The 18,613-nt window shown below is 59.5% G+C and overlaps 1 protein-coding gene across 2 annotated transcripts in view; it reads left to right on the top strand.

Annotated features, from left to right (window-relative positions):
• ANK2 (ankyrin 2) overlaps positions 1-18,613 on the top strand; it is a 111,166-nt gene that overhangs the window by 38,839 nt on the left and 53,714 nt on the right. For both annotated transcript variants that reach the window (XM_054563704.1, XM_054563696.1), the window contains exons 14-22: positions 983-1,081; positions 3,763-3,960; positions 5,908-6,006; positions 6,284-6,382; positions 6,763-6,960; positions 8,928-9,026; positions 9,590-9,688; positions 12,670-12,768; positions 13,675-13,770. In XM_054563704.1, the coding sequence (XP_054419679.1) occupies positions 983-1,081; positions 3,763-3,960; positions 5,908-6,006; positions 6,284-6,382; positions 6,763-6,960; positions 8,928-9,026; positions 9,590-9,688; positions 12,670-12,768; positions 13,675-13,770 (1,086 nt within the window). The remainder of the gene's footprint in view (positions 1-982; positions 1,082-3,762; positions 3,961-5,907; positions 6,007-6,283; positions 6,383-6,762; positions 6,961-8,927; positions 9,027-9,589; positions 9,689-12,669; positions 12,769-13,674; positions 13,771-18,613) is intronic.

Genomic DNA, 18,613 nt, shown 5'->3' with positions numbered 1-18,613 from the left:
CAGGTCAGGTTAGTTCACCTGGAGAGGTTTACCTGACTTGGTTGTAATCAGCCTTATTTTCTAGGACAGTTGTGACTAACGGCACTAACTTCTAGTTCAGTATCATGTTCTTTTATAACTGAAAAATTGTCTGAATGAATGAACCTTCGCCTTGTCCCAAACTACTTGTTTTTAAAATACGTTGATTAAAAAGAGACAAAACCCTGTGTTTTAAACTCAATAATTAACATGCTTTCCGGTGAGAAAACTCTAATGTCTAAGCCCCTGTCTCCTGTCAGTGTGACAGCTGACAGCTCGGAGCTGCATGGGGACCCAATGCCCGAGCGCCCACCCCAGTGGATGCTGACAGCTGCCCTCCACGCCTCTGGCGGTTTTCCCAGTAACTTCTGTAATTAAATGTGCTCATCGATCAGTTAAGAGGCCTCCTGGGCAGGCCAGAGTTTGTACAGGCAGTCCCTGCCTGGTCTCTTACCACAAAGACAGGTCAGAAGTACAGTAGTAGCTGATTTCAGAAACACCGTTTGAATTCTGGAAGGGAATGGCCTGAGCATGGCATGGAGGACGTGACTTCTGGGATGTGCTGACTGGTCTTCAGCATCTAGGCTTTCTCACCAAAATGTGACCGAGTCGCAATCATGTAGCTGAGAGTGACGATGGCAGGTTTTAGGTTGAGGGTTGAAGGACAGCTTCCTGCCACCAAGTTTAAGTTCTGCCGGGTGGTTGCAGCATCAGCCTCAGGGCGTCCTGGATGTTTGGGTGAGTTCATTGATTGGTTATGGGCGGAAATGGATAAAGTCAGTTTGTTTTAGCTTTAGGGAGATGGAGAAGATACAACCACGTTTTTCCAGACTGACTAGTAGTGATTGTGCTTTTCATAGGTTTTCCAAAACTTGGGTGTGTGGCTGAATTTCACGAATAGGCACATTTCCCTTTGCTGCCGGTGCAGGGCCCACTGACACCTCCACGCTCTTGTCTCCCGCAGCGCGGGGAGACGGCCCTGCACATGGCGGCCCGGGCGGGGCAGGTGGAGGTCGTGCGGTGCTTGCTGCGGAACGGTGCCCTGGTCGACGCCAGAGCCCGGGTATGTGCTGTATTCGCGCCCCACCTCCCAGGGGGTGTGGGCAGGGGTGGGGGCCACCTCTCAGTAACCGCTTTCCAGGCAGAAAGGAAGAACGCAGTAAGTACACATAGCGGGAAGTGCACCAGGGTTCACAAGCATTTGAGCCCCATGCATGGGTGTCCACTCCCCACAGGAGGAGGGCTGCTCCGGGACGAAGGGGTGGTGCTGGGCGGGAAAACAAGCACCTGTCTGGCTGGCCTGCCCGTGGCTCCCCACACATGCACCCATATGTGCTCTACCCTTACACGTGCTCTTCTGAAAATGCCCTCTTGATCTCACACCGCTGCTCTGGTCCTTGGCGTTTCCCCAGATGGACAGTCCGAAACGGAGCCACATTTTGCTTGACAGGCTGGAAGCAGGGTGGCAGGTTCCCTGGGCCTGTTCCTTGAAGGGTCCTCCAAGGACTCACTGAAAGGCCCAGCCACCCTGCTGCGAGCACTTGGCTCCAGGCGCCGTGTGCTGTGCGCCCAGTGGGCCATCTGGAGTTTGCCCTGGGGACTGAGCGTCCCTGGGCCCTAAACTCACTTGAAACTCTTCACCACAACTTGAAAAGCTACCTGTCTGTGTGGCTCCTGGGAGCCCTGTTAGCTGGAAACAGGGCAGAAAAATGCGTCTGGGCTTCAAACCTCCCGGCCTTGTGGTGAAGGAGCTGGGCTCAGTGCGCGCCCCTGACTCTGGGAGATGGCAGCCCCCGGGGTGACCCGGGGTTTGCCTCCACTGACCTGCACTGGGTCCTGGTCAGCGTGCCTCACGGCGGGATTGCTGCCCCTTCTACTTGGAAAACATCTACGGGGCCTGCCTCCCCTTTTTTTAAGCTCTTCCCATGAACACTGTCCTGCGCTTTCCTGTTCTCTGAGGCCCTGGCCTGAGTTCACTCAGTGTGGGCCGCGCATGCAACAGGGAAACAATGACCCAGAACCCCATGGGGCTTCTCGCCCTCACTACCGGTGGAAGGACTTTATTTCCAAATGTGTGTGTGCTTCCCTTTTCCCATTCCAGGTGTGACTGCACCAAAAGTTGAGGCAAGTGGGAAGGACAGATAATTTCATTGGGTTTTTAAGACAAGTGCCCCGGTGCTCCCTGGTCTGGGAACTGGGGCGGGGGAGGGGGGCAGGGAACACTTGGTCATTTAGCCAAGTCCGCAGCAGCCCCACCGAGCCGTGGCCACCTCCCAGCCCTGGGCTAAGGCGCATCATCGCCCCGCCCCCCGGTCCTCAGGTGCTGTTGCTCACAGCCCCGTCTCACTCCAGGGAAGGAACCAGAAGCGCGAGCGCCCAGAGCTGCTGTCCTCCAGCTCCTTGTGTCTTGTTGCCAGTGTATCTTTGTAGTGGGTGGTCTCCCCCAGTCCTCTGCATTTTGGAGGATTTCCCCCCTGAGGTGCCGCCAGCACCTTGCCTGCTGAGCCACCTGTGCCACTGGTGTTCCCCATGGCTACTATGTGTCTTTTTGCAGAAGGTCAGGTGGAGACATGTGGGCGTCCTGGAGGCTCACTTAATTCCTCTCAACCTGCCTCCCCCGGAAATGTTCTCACAGGACATGTCATGCCGACCTTCAGGGTCTGCCGTAAGGGTGGGCTCCAGGGGGCCTCTCACGGGACGTTTACATCCGGCAGCTTTCTATAAAGCCCTGGCTTAGTTCCTGCCTCGCAGCCCTGAAATTCATGCGGTGCTGCGTGCTGTCTTCCTGCGGCTCCCTCCTGGCCCTTCTGGCAACGTGAAGACACTGCATCCTGGGACGGGGCCACCCCTGCTCTGTGATCCCTCCTCCGTCTGTTCCTGGGGCCGGGGGCCCCTCTGCTTGCCCTTCCTCCCCGTGGCCGTGAGGTGCCCCCGAGCCGGCTGTGATGGCAGACCCCCTTCATCGGGGAGGTCACACACAGTTGTACAGCATTTTTCCTGGGGAATGGCTTGGCCTGGCTCTCTTCACACCGAAACCGTTTTCCCGACTGCACCTTGGAGTCTGTGGCTTTCGCGGGCCTCGGCAGACACGTCCTGCAGCCCCCGCCCCCAGGGCTGCACCCTCTGTGCCTGCCTGGGGAAGCGCCTGGCTGCCAGAGCGCCAGCCTTGGTCCCTTCTTGCCGGTGCTCTCCCTTCACATCAGGATGCAAGCCCCAGGCCCTCCTGCACTGTGTCCTGGAACCGCTGTAAGAATCCGATGACAATGTCGTCTTTCTCCGCAGCCTCTCCCCAAGGCTCGCCCGGCCTTTGTATCCTTGGCCTGCTGCGCGAGGAGAGAGCCAAGTGTTCCCAGAATCCCTTGGTTTCTCTCTCTTGACATGGTTCCCAGAATAAGCTCCGTCTCTGGGCGACAGCTTCTGCCGGGGAATCTAGGTCTTAGGGCTTCCGGACTGGATTTCTTTCTTACTCAGAACCCAGGGTGGGTTCCTGTTTAACCATAAATGAGGGCTGAAGCCCGGCCTTTGGGCCAGGCCTGGGAAACAATGACCAAGCTGATGGGAGCACACGCTTTAAAAAATCTAAGGAAGATTTGCGACCACAGAGCCCCTTCCCCCCACAGCAAAATATACAATAAGCTGCGGCCACAGGCGCAGTAATTTCCTGTTGCATAGCGGGTCCGGGAGACCCCCGGGAACACCGGAGGCCGCGCGCAGGGCCGCTGACCGCGCCGCCTTGCGTTGCAGGAGGAGCAGACGCCGCTGCACATCGCCTCGCGCCTGGGCAAGACCGAGATCGTCCAGCTGCTGCTGCAGCACCTGGCGCACCCCGACGCCGCCACCACCAGCGGGCACACGCCGCTGCACATCTCGGCCCGCGAGGGCCAGGTGGGCGTGGCCTCCGTCCTCCTGGAGGCGGGCGCCGCCCACTCGTCGGCCACCAAGGTGAGGGGCGCCCGGCGCCACGCGAGCCCGCGGCGCTGCCCGGGGAGGCCGGCGCCCAGGCCGGGAGTCCTCGGCGCGTCTCCGCGCGTCTCTTCCACGTGTACGGGGCGTCGGGAGGCCGTGCCTGCGACGGGGGGCGCGCGGTTCCGCCCCCTTGACCCCTGAGCACAGGGCGCCTCCTGCGCTCGGTGGCCGCGGGGGCGGCTGCTGCACCTCGTCCCGCATGTTCCGGCGCGAGCGCCGGCGGCCGCGCCGCTCCCGCGCAGCAGCGGTTCGTGCCCAGACAGACCCGCGTCGGGAGTCCCGCTTCCTCAGGTGCTGCAGTCGCTCACGAGGCGACGCGCCCGGCGGAATTTCACGTCTGTTCAAACCTTACGCTGGGCGTCACTTTTTCCGCTCCTGACGCGTTCGGTTTGAAGCCCCGCCCCCCCGTCCGCGTGGGACTCAGGCGAGAACGGGGGCTCAGTCAGCTGCCGCGAGCAGAAGGCGGGCTGGTGCAGACGAGGGGGCGGCAGGCAGGCGAGCCCACGCAGGGGAGCTGGCGGTGAGGCCGCGGTCCGGACGGCGCTCCTGCCGGCGCCGCGCGGGTGAGGCGGGGCCCTGGGCGAGAGCGGCGGCTCGCCGGGGCCTGAGGTGCGGACGCTGCCGCTTTGGGCTACTAGTTATGCCCATCTGAAGAGCCGAAAGTGTCTTAGAAATCTTTTTTTTTTAATTAGAAAATAAGCAACAAACGTCATAATAAGAGCCATCGTACTAATACCCTACGAGAGACTGAGGGGCCGTCTCTCAGGCGGAGGGGACAAGGGAACGCACTCCGGCCACGTGGGGCGCGGACGAGGACAGGAAGCGCCGCCCCTTGCGCCCCGCAGCCGGTCGGGGTTGCACACGCCGCCGCCTCAGGCAGTGGCGCGTGGGGGCCGCGTTGGGGGACCAGGGGTCGGACGGGGCGGACGCTGTGTGAGGCCGATGCGGGGACTCCGCAGACCCCGGGGGCGAGTGAGGCCCCGCTGGGGTCACGCGGGGGCAGAGGAAGATGGCGACTTCGGCGACGCTTTCCGGACTCTACGCCGCGGTTCTAGGTAGTTTTGTCAAACAGTGGTTTCCCCGGGAATAAAGGGGCTGGACGGAGGCGGCGGCGACGGTCATCCTTCCTCCCTCCCACGGGGTGTGTCGCGGAACCCTCTCGCGGGGTGGCCGGCTTCGCCCCTGTGTTTGCCGCGCCCTCTCGAAAAGCAAGGTTCAGTCTCCTCCAGGGCGCCATTAGCTTCAAATGCCCAAAAAGCGCAGAGAGAAAAACGTCCTCTCAGTTGAAGGCAGCACGTGACGACCACCCCGGAAGGACAAGGCTGTTCCCGGGGGTCACGCCGGGAGAGGAGGAGAGAGGCGCAGCCCGGGCGGCCGGCGCAGCGGCGTCCTGAGGGGGGAGGACCGCGCCAGGGGAGAGCCCGGGCGTCGAGGCCGGAGCGGGCGGTGTAAAGAGCCCCCAGGCCGCGGCGGGGCCGAGGCCCGGTCCCTCCGCGCGGGTCCCGTGGGAGAGGGGGTGCCAGTTGGGCTGAGAGGCGCTTTTCAGCCGTGAGCGGTTTTTTGTTATTTCTGCAGAATATACACATCACTGAAACACTGAGTATTTTTGTCATGGCTGTTGAAATAGCCTAAAACGTAAATAAAAAGGTTTGGAATTCGGGTTTTATAAAAAGAGGACAGAGAAGGAGCGGGGACGAAGCCGCGACTGCCTCAGTCGCGCTGGTTTTAGAGGCGAGAAAAAGGGGGCTGTTTCCGCACCGGCCGGAGCCGCGCTTTGCCCACGGCGGGCCCTTCTGCCCGGCCGAGAGCGTCGCCCCTGCCCCGTCCTGCCGGTGCTGCCGGCGCCGCCCCCCGCGCCTCCGAGTTGCGGCGACGTGTCCGCGGTCGGGAAGGCGAGCGCCTCTCTCCGCTGTTCCCTTTCAGAAAGGCTTCACCCCGCTGCACGTGGCGGCCAAGTACGGCAGCCTGGACGTGGCCACGCTGCTGCTGCACCGGCGCGTGGCGCCCGACTCCGCGGGGAAGGTACGGCCCGCGCCGGGGCGGGGGCGGGGGCGGGGCGGGGGCGGGCGTGGTCCCCGCCGCGCGGCGCCCCAGCCGTCCCCACGGCCGGGCCCTCGGTGTCGCCTCGGCCGGCGTCCCCAGGTTTGGCCGAGTGTCCAGCGTGCGATCGGGAGGAGCTGTTACTCTGGCTCCTTTGTTCCCACCGGGGACGTTAACGAACGAACTGGGACTTGGCCCATCCCGGCGGCCGCAGGGCCGCTACCGGCCCTGGCTGACGGCCCCCGCCTGCCCTTTGCAGAACGGCCTGACCCCGCTGCACGTGGCCGCCCACTATGACAACCAGGAGGTGGCTCTGCTGCTGCTGGAGAAGGGGGCCTCCCCTCACGCCACTGCCAAGGTGAGGGCGCCGGACGGCTGCCGGCCTGGGTTCCCCGGGCTGCGTGCGCTGGTGTGAGCGCCCGTTGGGCCGTGGCCGCCGGCGCTGCCGTGGCTCCTGCGCGAGTCAAGGGCACCGCGAGCAGCGTGTTGGCGGGAGGTGGTCCCAAGGCCCCGTCTGACTGGGGCGGTCGTGACCAACGAGCGCGAGTCCAGACCGGCCACCTCCACGGAGGTGTGCGGAGCGGCGTCCCGTCAGGGCAGCTGCAGGGGTGGCGGCGGCCAGGCGCGGCGGGGCCCAGGGAGGTGTGGAGCCCTGGGGGGCGGCGGGCTGGTTTTCACCTCGCTCTTCAGGGCGGAACCGGCGCCTGCTAAGCGGGGTGTGCCGGTTTGGTGTTGCAGAACGGCTACACGCCCCTGCACATCGCGGCCAAGAAGAACCAGATGCAGATTGCTTCCACTCTGCTCAGCTACGGAGCCGAGACCAACGTGGTCACCAAGCAGGGCGTGACCCCGCTGCACCTGGCCTCCCAGGAGGGCCACACGGACATGGTCGCCCTGCTCCTGGGGAAGGGCGCCAACGTGCACACGCCGACCAAGGTATGTCTGCTGGTTTCAGTCAGGTCTCTCTGTCGAGTCTTAGACGCCGGCCTAAGAGGACGGGGATACGGGCACCTTCCAGGACCCGGGGCGGCGAGGGTTGGCCTGTGGAGTGGGGACACGGCAGGGCCAGGACGGGCTCCAGGCTTGGAGGCTCGTTTCCCGCAAGTCAGTTCCGGTCACGTCTCTGTGATGGGTTTTCTCTGCTCCCTGAGGTCCTGTCCAAGGAGGCTCCCCTGTTGCTCCCCAGAACCAACGCCGTTGTGGTCTAGGTAGTCTGTGCACGCGGCCGCCCTGCCTGCAGGGCCGTGCCCCCCACCCAGCCCTCGTCTTCCGCTGCGCCTGGGGGCAGCGTGCAGGGCGCCGCAATGTCTGAGCCCCTAAGAGCCTGGCTCGGGGACGGTGCCTGAGCATCCATGTTTGTCACGAAGCGCCGAGTCCTCTCAGCCTTTGCCAGAGAGCAGCCTCCATGGACTTGCTTGTTACCCACAGTGGAATAACAGCCAGGGATGCGGGGGAAAGACATCGTTCACCTGTCAGAATATGTCCATTTTTACAAGGACACGCCTGTCTCTACATCTGTTTATCCACTCACTGTCTGTCTCATCTGTAGCTATTTTACACTTACATACACTCCACTGAAACCAGCTGCAACTGAAAGTGTCTCAGGTGACAAGCAAAAGTGGTAACAGCTTTTCCCATTGCTTTCGAAAAGCTCATATATTTTTTCTGGTTAAAACCAACTGAAATTGGTAATTCCACATTTGCCAAGTAATTGTTTCTCGGTAATAACCATGATACAGAAAGAGATACTATGTTCATTCCCCAACCACCATGTGATGAAAAATAAAAAGAAAAGGCTCTGCACCCCAAATAATAAGCCCTTCTCCTTCCCACTGAGGAACGTTCCTGTCTCTGTGGGACTCGGCTTCTGCAGGGGACACGTGGCTGGAGATCACAGACTTTGGAGGACACGGCTTAGCTTTCTTAGCCCCACCTGAAAGCAGAGACAGGCCTGCCGATTTTAAGGACGGGGGGGGTGGGGCGGGGAGGGGACATTCCCAGTTGAGCCACAGCCTTGGCACAGGGGCAGAAAGAGCAGGTGAGGCTGGAGGAGAGCCGTGCAGGCGGGAGCGCTGTGCTCTGAGCACCCGAGGGGCTGGTGGCTTCCTGGCCCTGATGGGCACCCAGAGTACACCCTTCTAACGGAGAAGGTGTCCCGGCTTCGAGACACTCGTTAGGTTTCTACCTTCTTGGAGGAGCTGCCACCCCAGAGTGAGGCTGCCAGGCTGCGGCTGTGAGGGACAGGCCCGTCCTCCTGCCCCTGTGCCATTGTCCTTATGGCTTCTGAGCTGCGCCTCCGTCGTGCATTTGGTTAATTAAAATCATCCCTTGACTCACGTGCACCACGCCTGTTCCGTAAATGCGGCCAGTTCATGATGCCATGTATAAACAAGGGCGTAACTTTTTATTTAGTCCTTAGAAGATTCTAGAAAACAGCACACTGCCTTTGGGTGCAAGAGAAAACTGTTCTGATCCTCATTTCATGAGATGCTATGTTTCTTACATGGATGCTTCGTTTCATTGATGAAAACACGGGCTATTGTTCTCCTCATCGAGCAGAAGCCGTGGCTGGTTGGTCGGGCGCACAAGCGGCATGATGGACTCAGCAGGGGCGCGGGCGGGTTGGAGAGGCTGCTGTCTGGCAGCTTATTCACCAACTTATCTTAAAAGTCTCAGATCACGATCTAAGGGCCCAGTGTGGGAAACGTGATTTCCTGGAAGAGTCGACGAACAGAGAATCTGTCTCAGGTGGAGAGTCACAGCGGCTAGGACAGTTTGTCTTCAATTTCAAAAGACGCAGTTTTGGGGGAGAGGCTGCACGTTGACGGAACTTTTGTCCAGGATGGGACGGTAGGGACGATGCAGTGCGCGTTCTTGCCCTGACGTTCTTGCTCTCTCTGCAGAGTGGACTCACCGCCTTACACCTGGCAGCCCAGGAGGACAAAGTGAATGTCGCCGATGTCCTCACCAAGCACGGGGCTGACCAGGATGCCCACACAAAGGTACAGGGGCCGCTGCCACCGTTGAGGCGGGTCTCAGGGTGGCTCCCAGCAGGTCCCCCCCTCAGGAGTCCGTCCTGGGTTAACTGTGACGTTCCTACTTGCAAACCTGGGATTGGTCTCAATTTTGCTGGAATCAAGTGCAGGTGGACAGAGGAAGGGACCCCAGTTTTGCAGGCCTAAGCTGCCTGCGCCCTGTTGCTCAGCTATTGGTGGCTTGCTATGCTCTTCCGCCCCCACTTGCTTTGCACCCTGGTCGATGTGGCTTTGCCCTCACTTTGCCGTGACCTCCCCCACCCCCACCCCCACCCCCACCCCCGCCAGTCCCACCACCCATGCTTGTCTCTCAGCTCTTTGTCAGGCCAGGTCCCACCATGCTTGGCCTGGCCTCCTTTGCCAGTGTGAGGTCCTCCTGTCTCCGGACCTGCTCCCGTGTTAGTGTGTGCAAGATGCACACGCCTACAGAGCTGCCTCTGTGCAGTCACAGGGAGTGTCTGCGCCTCCCCGCGCCCCGACGTACGCCCTGCGGAGCAGCCGGTCATTTGCCTGTGCCTTGTTGTTTACAGCTGGGCTACACTCCTTTAATCGTGGCCTGTCACTATGGAAATGTGAAAATGGTCAACTTCCTCCTGAAGCAGGGAGCGGACGTCAATGCCAAAACCAAGGTAAGCGCTGTCCTCACTTCACTTCCCTCGGCTGGGGTTCAGCTGTTGGGGGGGTGGGGGGCGGCGCTCCACTTACTGCCATGTGTACGGGGCCTTGCTTCTTTGTTCTTCCGAAGTGGTGAATGCACCTTGGGCTTTGTGCCGTGGTTCGAGACTGTTCATCCCAGTGACCCGAGGGCCATGGCTCAGAGCGTCCATTGTGGAGCTAAGGCCAGCATGTCACTGCAGGACACATGCGTTCCTGCTGGGACATTGGGCCTTCCGGCCTTGGCCCCTGCCCAGCCCCACCCAGTCCTCCCAGGGGCAGCAGAAAGGCCCCGTCAGCAAAGCAGGGTCAGAACGTAGCGAGCTGTGGGCCGCTCAGGGGGCTTCCACACAGGAGAAGCAGGTGGTGTGACCACGGCCGCTGTGCACAGTGCCCCTCGCAGCTCGAGAGACACATGTGATGCGTGTTGGTTTGCAAGTGTGCGTAGGGGGGACCCCCGGGGCTGCTCTATGTGGGCCTGTTGGTGGGCGCACGTTCAGACATTGCTCCGATGCTGCTCACTGGGAACATGGGAAGTTTGGACGTCAGTTTCTCTACTTTCTCTTAGAAGGAGAGACAAAAGTGTGTCCGTACCTAAGCATAAGCAAATAAAAAGTTACTTTTTAAATTAGAAACACTGAACACTGGAGGTTTAGAACGTCTGACCTGACATCAGCAAGAATGGCTGCTGCCTGGTTCCCAGCAGCCCTCGCGCCCTCCTGGGGTGGACCTGGAGACGAGCCCCAGAGCTCTCCGATGCTGGCGCCTGGCGCCTGGCGCTGTGCTTGCTTGGTCAGCTCCCGCACAGGCGTAGGGGCGGGCTCGCCAGCAGGCGCCCTTGCGCAGCCCTGAGAGGCTTCGCAGAGCCCAAACGTGGCCCTCGGGCCCGTGTTCAAGGCTGGCCGTGGGGTGGCTGTGACGCTGGGAAGCCAGACCTCCTGCCAGATACAGCGTTTGCCTCCCTGGGGTCTGGGGTCTTATCTACACGCAGACGGACATTTGGTTGAGAGAAAATTCTCATTTTAACTCCAGTTTTGTTTTTTTAATGAACTATGTTGATTTTATTTACTTTCAGAAGTAAGTGCATCTTTCATGAGTCTGCAGTGGATAGATGCACACCTCAAAGGACATTCTTTTAATAAACACATAAGATTTTTTTCACATAGAATGACGTTTTTATAGAAGAAACTGCGTTTTCCTTTTCATGTTTCACGTGTAACAATAGTTACCAAAATTGTTGTATTGCTATGAAAATATAAAACTACATATTGCCTCTACTACACAAGCCTTTATGCCTTGGTACACAAATTGGTGAACCAAACTAGTTTTATGGGACTGTTAGTTCCTTACAATTAGAATGAAACCCTGTAACATCAGCTCGAGGCAAACAGACTGGATTGATTATTGAGAATTTGCAGAAAGGGCCTGCACTGCAGCACCTAAGAGGACGTTTCCTTTTAAAATACACCCTGACGATCACAGAGCTCTCGTGAGAAAGGAAACACGCCTGCCAGCGTTTTCCTCCAACTTCAGATAAACAAAAGGAAAATTTTGTGGACTGCACGTTGGACCCAGCGCAGAACTTGAAGTCCTCATTTTGCAAATGAGACCTGGAGTGGGAGGTTGGGGGGGTCAGAGGTTCCAGCTGGGCAGAAGCCCTGGGGCTGGAGCTCCCAGCAGGACACGGAGGAGGAGCGGGAGCCTCCGCCAACCGTCCTGAGCTCCCTGGAAGGTCCATCCCTGGGACAGTTCTCTAGCCATGGTGCCCATGGAGGGCAAGAGTGTCTCTTTGTTGTCACTAGCTTGGTGACATCTGGCAAGGGGTTGGGAGGGGCTGTTGGCCCTGAACAGGCCCCCGGGCTCGGCCAGTACCTACTTGTAAACAGAATGGAGGAAAGTTTAGGGGAAGATCGCTCCCTCCCACCACGCGGCTCAAGTGTCTGCGGGTGACTTGCCTGGGGAGCTGTGTCCCTGCGGCCGTTTCCCAGGTCATCCTGTGGTGGGGATGCACAGAGCTGGCGCTGCTCCAGACGGAGGGACGCCCCACTGGCGGAGCACGTGTCCCGTGTGCAGCCAGCCCTGACAGGCTGCAGTGACAGTAGGAGGGACGCGCGGCGTCCCGTGCCCACAGTGGACACTCGCCTGGATGGGAGGCAGGTGCAGTGACACAGGTCACAGGGACGGGCTCCTGCAGGTTACGGTGTGATGGCTGCTCAGAGTCAGGACCTGGGACAGCTGGTCCGACGCAGGCGCAGCAGGACCCCAGGCGGGCATGGGCGTGCCTGCCACGGCCTCCTGCCACGGCCTCCCGCCCGGCCGGCTCCGAAGGGGCTGAAGCAGCGACTTCACTCTGCTCCTCCCAGTTCCGGCCCCTCCGAGATGGGGAAGTCCGTTTTTTCCGTCCTGGGCTCTTTATTCCGTCCTGGGCCCAGCGTGTCCATCCAGGAGAGGCCGGCTGCTCACCTTCCCGCGCTCACCTCGCAGCCACGCTTCCTCGCTTTCTGCTGAGGCAAATTCAGACCCCAGTGGTGAAGAACCTAAATTTAAATTTAGACTTGTTTTCAAAGGGCTTCTGTTCTCTGCGAGGCTCACCTTCAGCCAAAGCTGCCCTGGGAAAGGAAATCTTAGACTGCCACAGAGCGAGCCCCCGGCTGCCGCTGGGAAGCCACGGCAGACGCAGGGCAGCAGCAGTCCGTGCGATGCTCTGTGGGTTTCACTGACAACGTCTTGTCCACCCAGCGCTCTCGGCACGGGTTTCCATGCGAACATGCAGAACACGGGAACAGAGGGGCCGGCCAGCCCCTGCTCAGTTCACGGGCAGACGGAGTGTGGGTGTGCTTGCTGCTGGGAGCGGGCGGGGGTGGGGGCGCCCCCGTAAGTGGCGCTGTCGTAAGCAGGTGGGACGGAGGCCTCCGCGCCCTGGCTAACCGAGCTCTCCTTCCCCTTGGCCCCACAGAGCGGCTACACGCCCCTGCACCAGGCCGCACAGCAGGGCCACACGCACATCATCAACGTGCTGCTGCAGCACGGAGCCCGGCCTGACGCCACCACCACGGTGAGCCCCTTACCCGGTTCTCCCGCCGCGCCCTGCCCCTCCTGCCCGCGCCACCCTCGCAGTCCCCTCTGCTGCTAGTGCACTGCGTTGACGGAGACCCCATAGGTGAACGGGTGCCGTGCCAGGGCCCTGCCCTCGCAGCCCGCTCAGCCCCGGAGACTCAGCCTGTGGCCCCTTTCATGGAGCGGCTCCGTCCCGCACTGGGCCTCCTCTCTCTTCCCAGCGTCACTGTCTTTCCCGAAGAGCCCCGCTCTCTCACCTTGTTCCCAAGAGGACAGCTTGGGTCTGTCGTTCTGCCCCAGGCTGTGCGGGGTGCCACCGTTCCCACCCCCTCCTGCCATGAGCCCCCGCCCTCAGGGCCCAGAGCTGGGGTGGCGGCAGGTCCCAGGGAGGGCACAGCCAGGCCTGGCCTGGGGACAAGGCCTGGCTCAGGCTGCAGGGGCGCCGGCCCGGCCATCTCCCATGCGGCTTCCGCGGAGCCATGGGAACGTGAACTAAGGTGCGGTTCACCCACCCGGGGAGCCCAGCTGCGGCCATTGGTGTTGGGGGGCCCGGGAGCCCCTGTGCAACTGCACTGAGTGCAGCCTGTGCCGTCGAGGTGGGGGTGGCCTGGGCAGCAGGCCCGCCCTTGGCCCCGGCCCACGGTTGGGAGGCGCCCCTTTCCCGGCCGGCAGAGCTGAGCAGCCAGGGGTTAAAACCGCAAGTGCTTCTCGTTAGGAAGAGCCGGCAGATGCCGCTTGTTGTGTTACCATGGCGACCTGTGCTCCAGTCTGGGGAAGTTACCAAGACACGTTCAGATGTGATGGTGAAAACTAGTGATTTCCTCAGCTGTGCCTGGTGCGGGGGGAGGGGCCACTGCCGTGGGCGGCGGTGAGCTCACTGGCCTCCTTCTCCCCACCCCCCCAGAATGGCAACACCGCCCTGGCCATCGCTAAGCGGCTGGGCTACATCTCGGTGGTGGACACGCTGAAGGTCGTGACGGAGGAGGTCACTACCACCACGGTGAGTCCAGGGGCCACGGCTTCTGCCGGAGTGCTGGGTGCTGGCGTTCGCGGCGCCTGTCTCTTCCCTCGCACGTCCTGAGCTTTAGTTCTGAGCTTCTTTTGGCAAATCTGTTGTAAAACGCTCATCAAAGCCCCCAAATGTCAGCGCATTGGCGCACAGCCCCGAGGTCGCACTTCTTTCAGTCGTCCGTAGAGAGTGTGAGTGCGATCGCAGAATGTGGGGTCCCTTTCTCTGGGGCGGACCCTCCTCTGCTCCCCTGTCCCCCCGCTGTGACCCCCACTGCTGGCCGATGGCAGGACAGCGTGACAAACTGGCAGAGGAGGTGACGCAGCCTCAGAAGGACCCTGGCCCCTGCAGTGCTCGTGGCGGGGCTGAGAACAACTCCTTGCTTCCTTTCTATTTCTGATTATTTTTTATTCAAAAAGAAAATGGAACGCACTCTGTAGGGAAGTGGCCTGTGTCCGGAGAGAGTTTATACTCAAACTGCTCCCCGTTCTGCGCGGGCTCGTCGCGGGCCGCAGGGCCTGTCGACATGTGGCGTGGACGGTTGTGAGGGCCCAGCGGCCCTGAGCCGGCCCCCAGCACAGCCGGCGCCCCTCCTGGAGCCGTTCTCTCTACACTGACTTGTGGGAGACTTTCCGGAAGCTTGAGCACTGCGAACAGCAGCTGGGTGACGTGTTTGTGAAGGGGACGAGTTGAAGGCAGAGCATTGGGTGTTCTCCAGGGATAATGTGACCAAAAGTCAGAAAATGCGGAGTCTGAGGGAGGTTTTAGCAGGTGGCGCAGGCAAGGAGGGTGTGCAGGCTTGGGTCTGGGGCGCGATGTGAGGGAAGAGGAGTGTGCGTGCGAGGCGACAGCGGCCCGTGGCAGGGGGCGGGGGCGGGGGATGGTGGGGTGCCCAAGTGGAGGGAGCCTGATTTATTCCTGGGCGTGAGACACCACCTCCAGTCGCAGGAGAATCACACCGCTTGGTTTCTCGAGCGGAGTTAAAAGGCCGGTGGCCACGTGCCCCAGCCTCTTCAAAGATTTAAAATGAAGTTTCGTCAGTAAATCACGGAGGAGGAAAACCGGTCTGCCCAGCGCCTTGCACTCCCTCAGCCCCCGGTGTGGCTGCACCCGATGGCTGCTCCTCTGCGGTTCCTTGGACCAGGAAAGACTGTGTTACAGGCCTGTGCTGCGTCCTTCTGGACAGAGTTGAGATGGTGTTTCCCTCACAGGCCCCGGATGCATTTGGGGGCGCCCGGCCCATCCTTTCCTGCAGGGTCCCTGTGGTACGTGTCCCTCGGGCTCCCGCCAGAGGGCAAGCTTGCACCTTTTCGGGGTCCCGTGCCTTTCCCTCGGCTCCTGCGGTGAATTCACTGGGAGGCCTGCCAGGTGTGAACCAGGCTGGGCTCGGTGCTGAGGGGCCATGTGAGGTGGAACCGGCGCTTCTCCCGCGCCGACTCCAGTGCGGTGGCATGGGGGCGACGTGGAGACTCTGTGTGAGAGTAAATTCTTTTTTCACTTGAAAAACCACGGAACAGACGTGTCCGCTTTCAGAGATTGCAGGCTCCTGAGTATCACTCGGAGCGAAGAACCCGGACCAAGCAGGCCCACAGGTGCGCCGGCACCTGGGAGGAGTCGACGGGCGGCAGATCCCCACACGCAGGACACCGGGGGCCTCTCAGGACTCCCAGGGGCTGCTGTTCTCCATGCGCAGAGCTGAGCACCGCTCCAGCAAGACCCCCGGGCGTGGGAACCACGCTCCTGGGCCAACAGCCAGGCAGCACAGACAGGGCGCCTGCCAGGATCCGCGGCGGTGGCGGCAGGTGGTCCTCCCCACGGCAGTTCCGACGCTCCAGCCCTCACTTCCTGCCTCTCCCACGGTCGTGACTGTCACTGTCTCATGAAATGGAATTTGCGGCTAAGAATTGAAAACAGTGAACTTCCTTTACACATTCTCCTTTTGGGAACACATTTTCATTCATTTTTTTTCCTCAACGATGTTATTGATGGTGTTAAAAACGAACGAATATTGAATAGTTACACACGTGTCAGGCATTGAGGGTGCATCTAAGGTTTGGATTTTGTGAGGTTCCAAAGTTCATGTTCTTAACCCCCTGATGTAACAAGAGCTTTGCTTTGCCAGAAGTAGCTTAACAGGACTTTGTGAAAGAAAACTTTTCACCTAATTTTCAATTAAAAAAAAAACCCTCTTAAGAGGTACCTTTTCATATTCAATATCATTTTCTAAAGTCTACAGATTCACTAACAACTTGGAACAACTCACTGGTGATAGACAAAGCGCACAGGCAATTTAATAATTGTGTAAAATGAATAAAATTAATTCAGGCTCTCACTATTTAAATGGAATAGTTGAACTACAGCCACACAGTAGACACGCAGACCTCACGTCTTGCGAGTCCCAGGGAAAGCGTTTGAGCAGCCCCGGCCCCCGCCCCTCACAGGGTGGGTTCCCCGCGCGGCCTGTGCCCGCGAGGCTAGACCCACAGCAGACACGAGCCGCAGTGCCGGGCGAGGTGTGGGCGCAGCTCCTGGGCCGGGCGGCCGGTTTCCTCAGCAGAAGCTGGGGCGCAGCGTCCGGGGCAGGAGGGGTGACTGTGAGGTGCGACCCAGGCTGCCACTGCTGATCGGCTCTCGTCAGTTATTTGTAGTATTTGCGTTTTAAAGTGATCGTTTTTTTTATGCTGCGCATAATCGTTGATAGGTGGAGCATAAATTACTGAATAAGCTACTAAAATAAAGTGGCATTACAGTGTCATTAAATAGTGGGGAAATTTTTGATAAATTTAAGAAAATGTAAATACTCCAAGTTCTAAATCTACCCGATGGGTCAGCTAGTTAAATTGGGATCCCGTGCTGACGATGCTGTAAATTCATGTCCAGCCACACGTCGCCTTGTGAGGCGGAGCCAGAGGTTTCCTCGGCGTCAGGCTCAGCTGGGCCTCGGGCTCAGCAGTGACGTGTCCTGTGGGCGTCTCAGTGTCGTCTCAGAGGGACACTCCGCTGGGCACAGAACCTTTCTAAACTTGGGACGTAATTGTATCCCACCTCTGATCGTTCTTCCTACCACCTCTGACGAGGAGTTGTTTTTGATAACCTACCTCTCTGAGACTTTCAGAACCATTTACATTGTTTTTATTTTTTAAAAATGTTATTTACGTAATACTTATTTTCCTACAAAAAGTATGTTAACCTGTACACATTGTATAATGGGTTTGGGACAAAGCCCAGTTGAGGCTGTGCCATCGGAGTCCAGGTGTGGGCGGAGGTGGCTCCTTGGCGGCCCCTCACCTGCCACAGTGGCCAGGAGGACAGCACCACCACGGGTGTGGGCCTCCCAGGAAGGGCTGACTGTCGGCCCTTCGCCGCCTGCCCCAGGAAAAGGGACTGCAGACTGGGCTGCAGCAGCGCACGCCCGCCTGAGGCACTTCCAGGAGATGCCCCGTGGGCCCGGTCCTCAGGGGGGCTGATGGGACCCCGTGAGGGGCCCAGGCCACAATGGTTTTAAATTCTTCTAATGACTTTAACACGCAGCTGGAGTTGAGAACCACTGAGACAGGACAGGTGGCACTTCATCTGTGTCAAGTTTATAGATTATGCTAAAAGAGCAATGAGGCGGTGTATATGTAAGTGGTCTGTCTGTTCCTTTAACAAACGCTGACCAGCGGCCCTTCCCCAAGGCTGTGGGCGGGCGCTTGCGTGTCCGACAGCGTCGGTGAGTGCCCGCAATGAGCCAGGCTGGGCTGTGTGGACACACGTGTGGGGCTGGACATGCACTCGGACTTCAGCTCCCCATCCTCTGTGGACTCCTTTCCCTCTGGCTTCTCCCTTCTCGCCAGTGCGGTATCACCCAAAAGAAAACCTGCTTCGTCATGACGTGAATTTTAAACATGCTTTGCATGATTTTATAGCGTCAGTTTGTGAAAGAAAAGCTTAGATGAGAGCGTCCTTGCAGACTCGAACAGGCCTGTGACATCCGTGCAGCTGAGCTTGAGGACCGAGGCCGCTACGTGCTGCCTCTCAGGGGCTCTCAGTGAAGACTGCACGGAGAGGTTCGTTTTCTCATGTTCCCATGACAACGCCAGGCAATGGGTCTGAAACAGCGCCTGGCCCACAGCGGCCATGGAAAGTGTCCCCCCAGCGTCTGAGTGAGGACAGCATTCAGAGGCCCTTGATTTTATGAATAATTCGCTATCAGTCACAATGAGAGCCACTCACGCCAGCGGACTTTGTCGAGCAGTGCCGTACGCCGCATGCTGTTCTCAGCTCTTGCGCGTAACGGCCTTCCCAGTGGTGGTGCTGCCACCGTGCACAGTGAGGGAGCGGGGCCCAGGCTGTGAGGGGACCTGCTCAGGCCTCCAGGCGCACAGATGGAGAGCTTAGCATTTGAGCCCCGGCAGTGACCCCGGAGCCTGGTCCCCTCCGCCCCCTGCCTCATAGTGCAGGCCAAGGTCACTGTGAGAGCCCTGGGTCCCCTCCACAGGGTCCCCTGATCCCAGAAGACATGTTTTCTGCCCAGGGAGTTTACGTCTTTCACATTGTTGACAACATCTTTTCCTCTGGCTTTGTTTCTGATACGCTGCCTGTGTCTACGGCTCCTTTGTAAAGTATGTAAAGCTTTTCTGGAGACTGGCCATTCCCTTCAGGGGACGCTGAGCAGGGCAGCCACCTCCTCAGTGTGGCCGGGTACTCGTGCCGTTGGTGGAGAGTTTATTTTCCAAGCGGGAACAGGGGACAGTGGTCTTGCCCTTGTACAGCCCCACAGGGCACATGATCCTTTATCTTCGGGAGGAAGAGATGGGTTTCCAGGAGCGAAAACGGGAAGGAGCTTCCAGAA

This window comes from Pteronotus mesoamericanus, unplaced genomic scaffold, assembly GCF_021234165.1.
Source record: "Pteronotus mesoamericanus isolate MK-2021 breed Mesoamerican mustached bat unplaced genomic scaffold, CSHL_Meso_final contig_163, whole genome shotgun sequence".
NCBI lineage: Eukaryota > Metazoa > Chordata > Mammalia > Chiroptera > Mormoopidae > Pteronotus > Pteronotus mesoamericanus.
The sequence above is the reverse complement of the archived record's forward strand: the minus strand, read 5'-3'. Positions and strand labels throughout refer to the sequence as shown.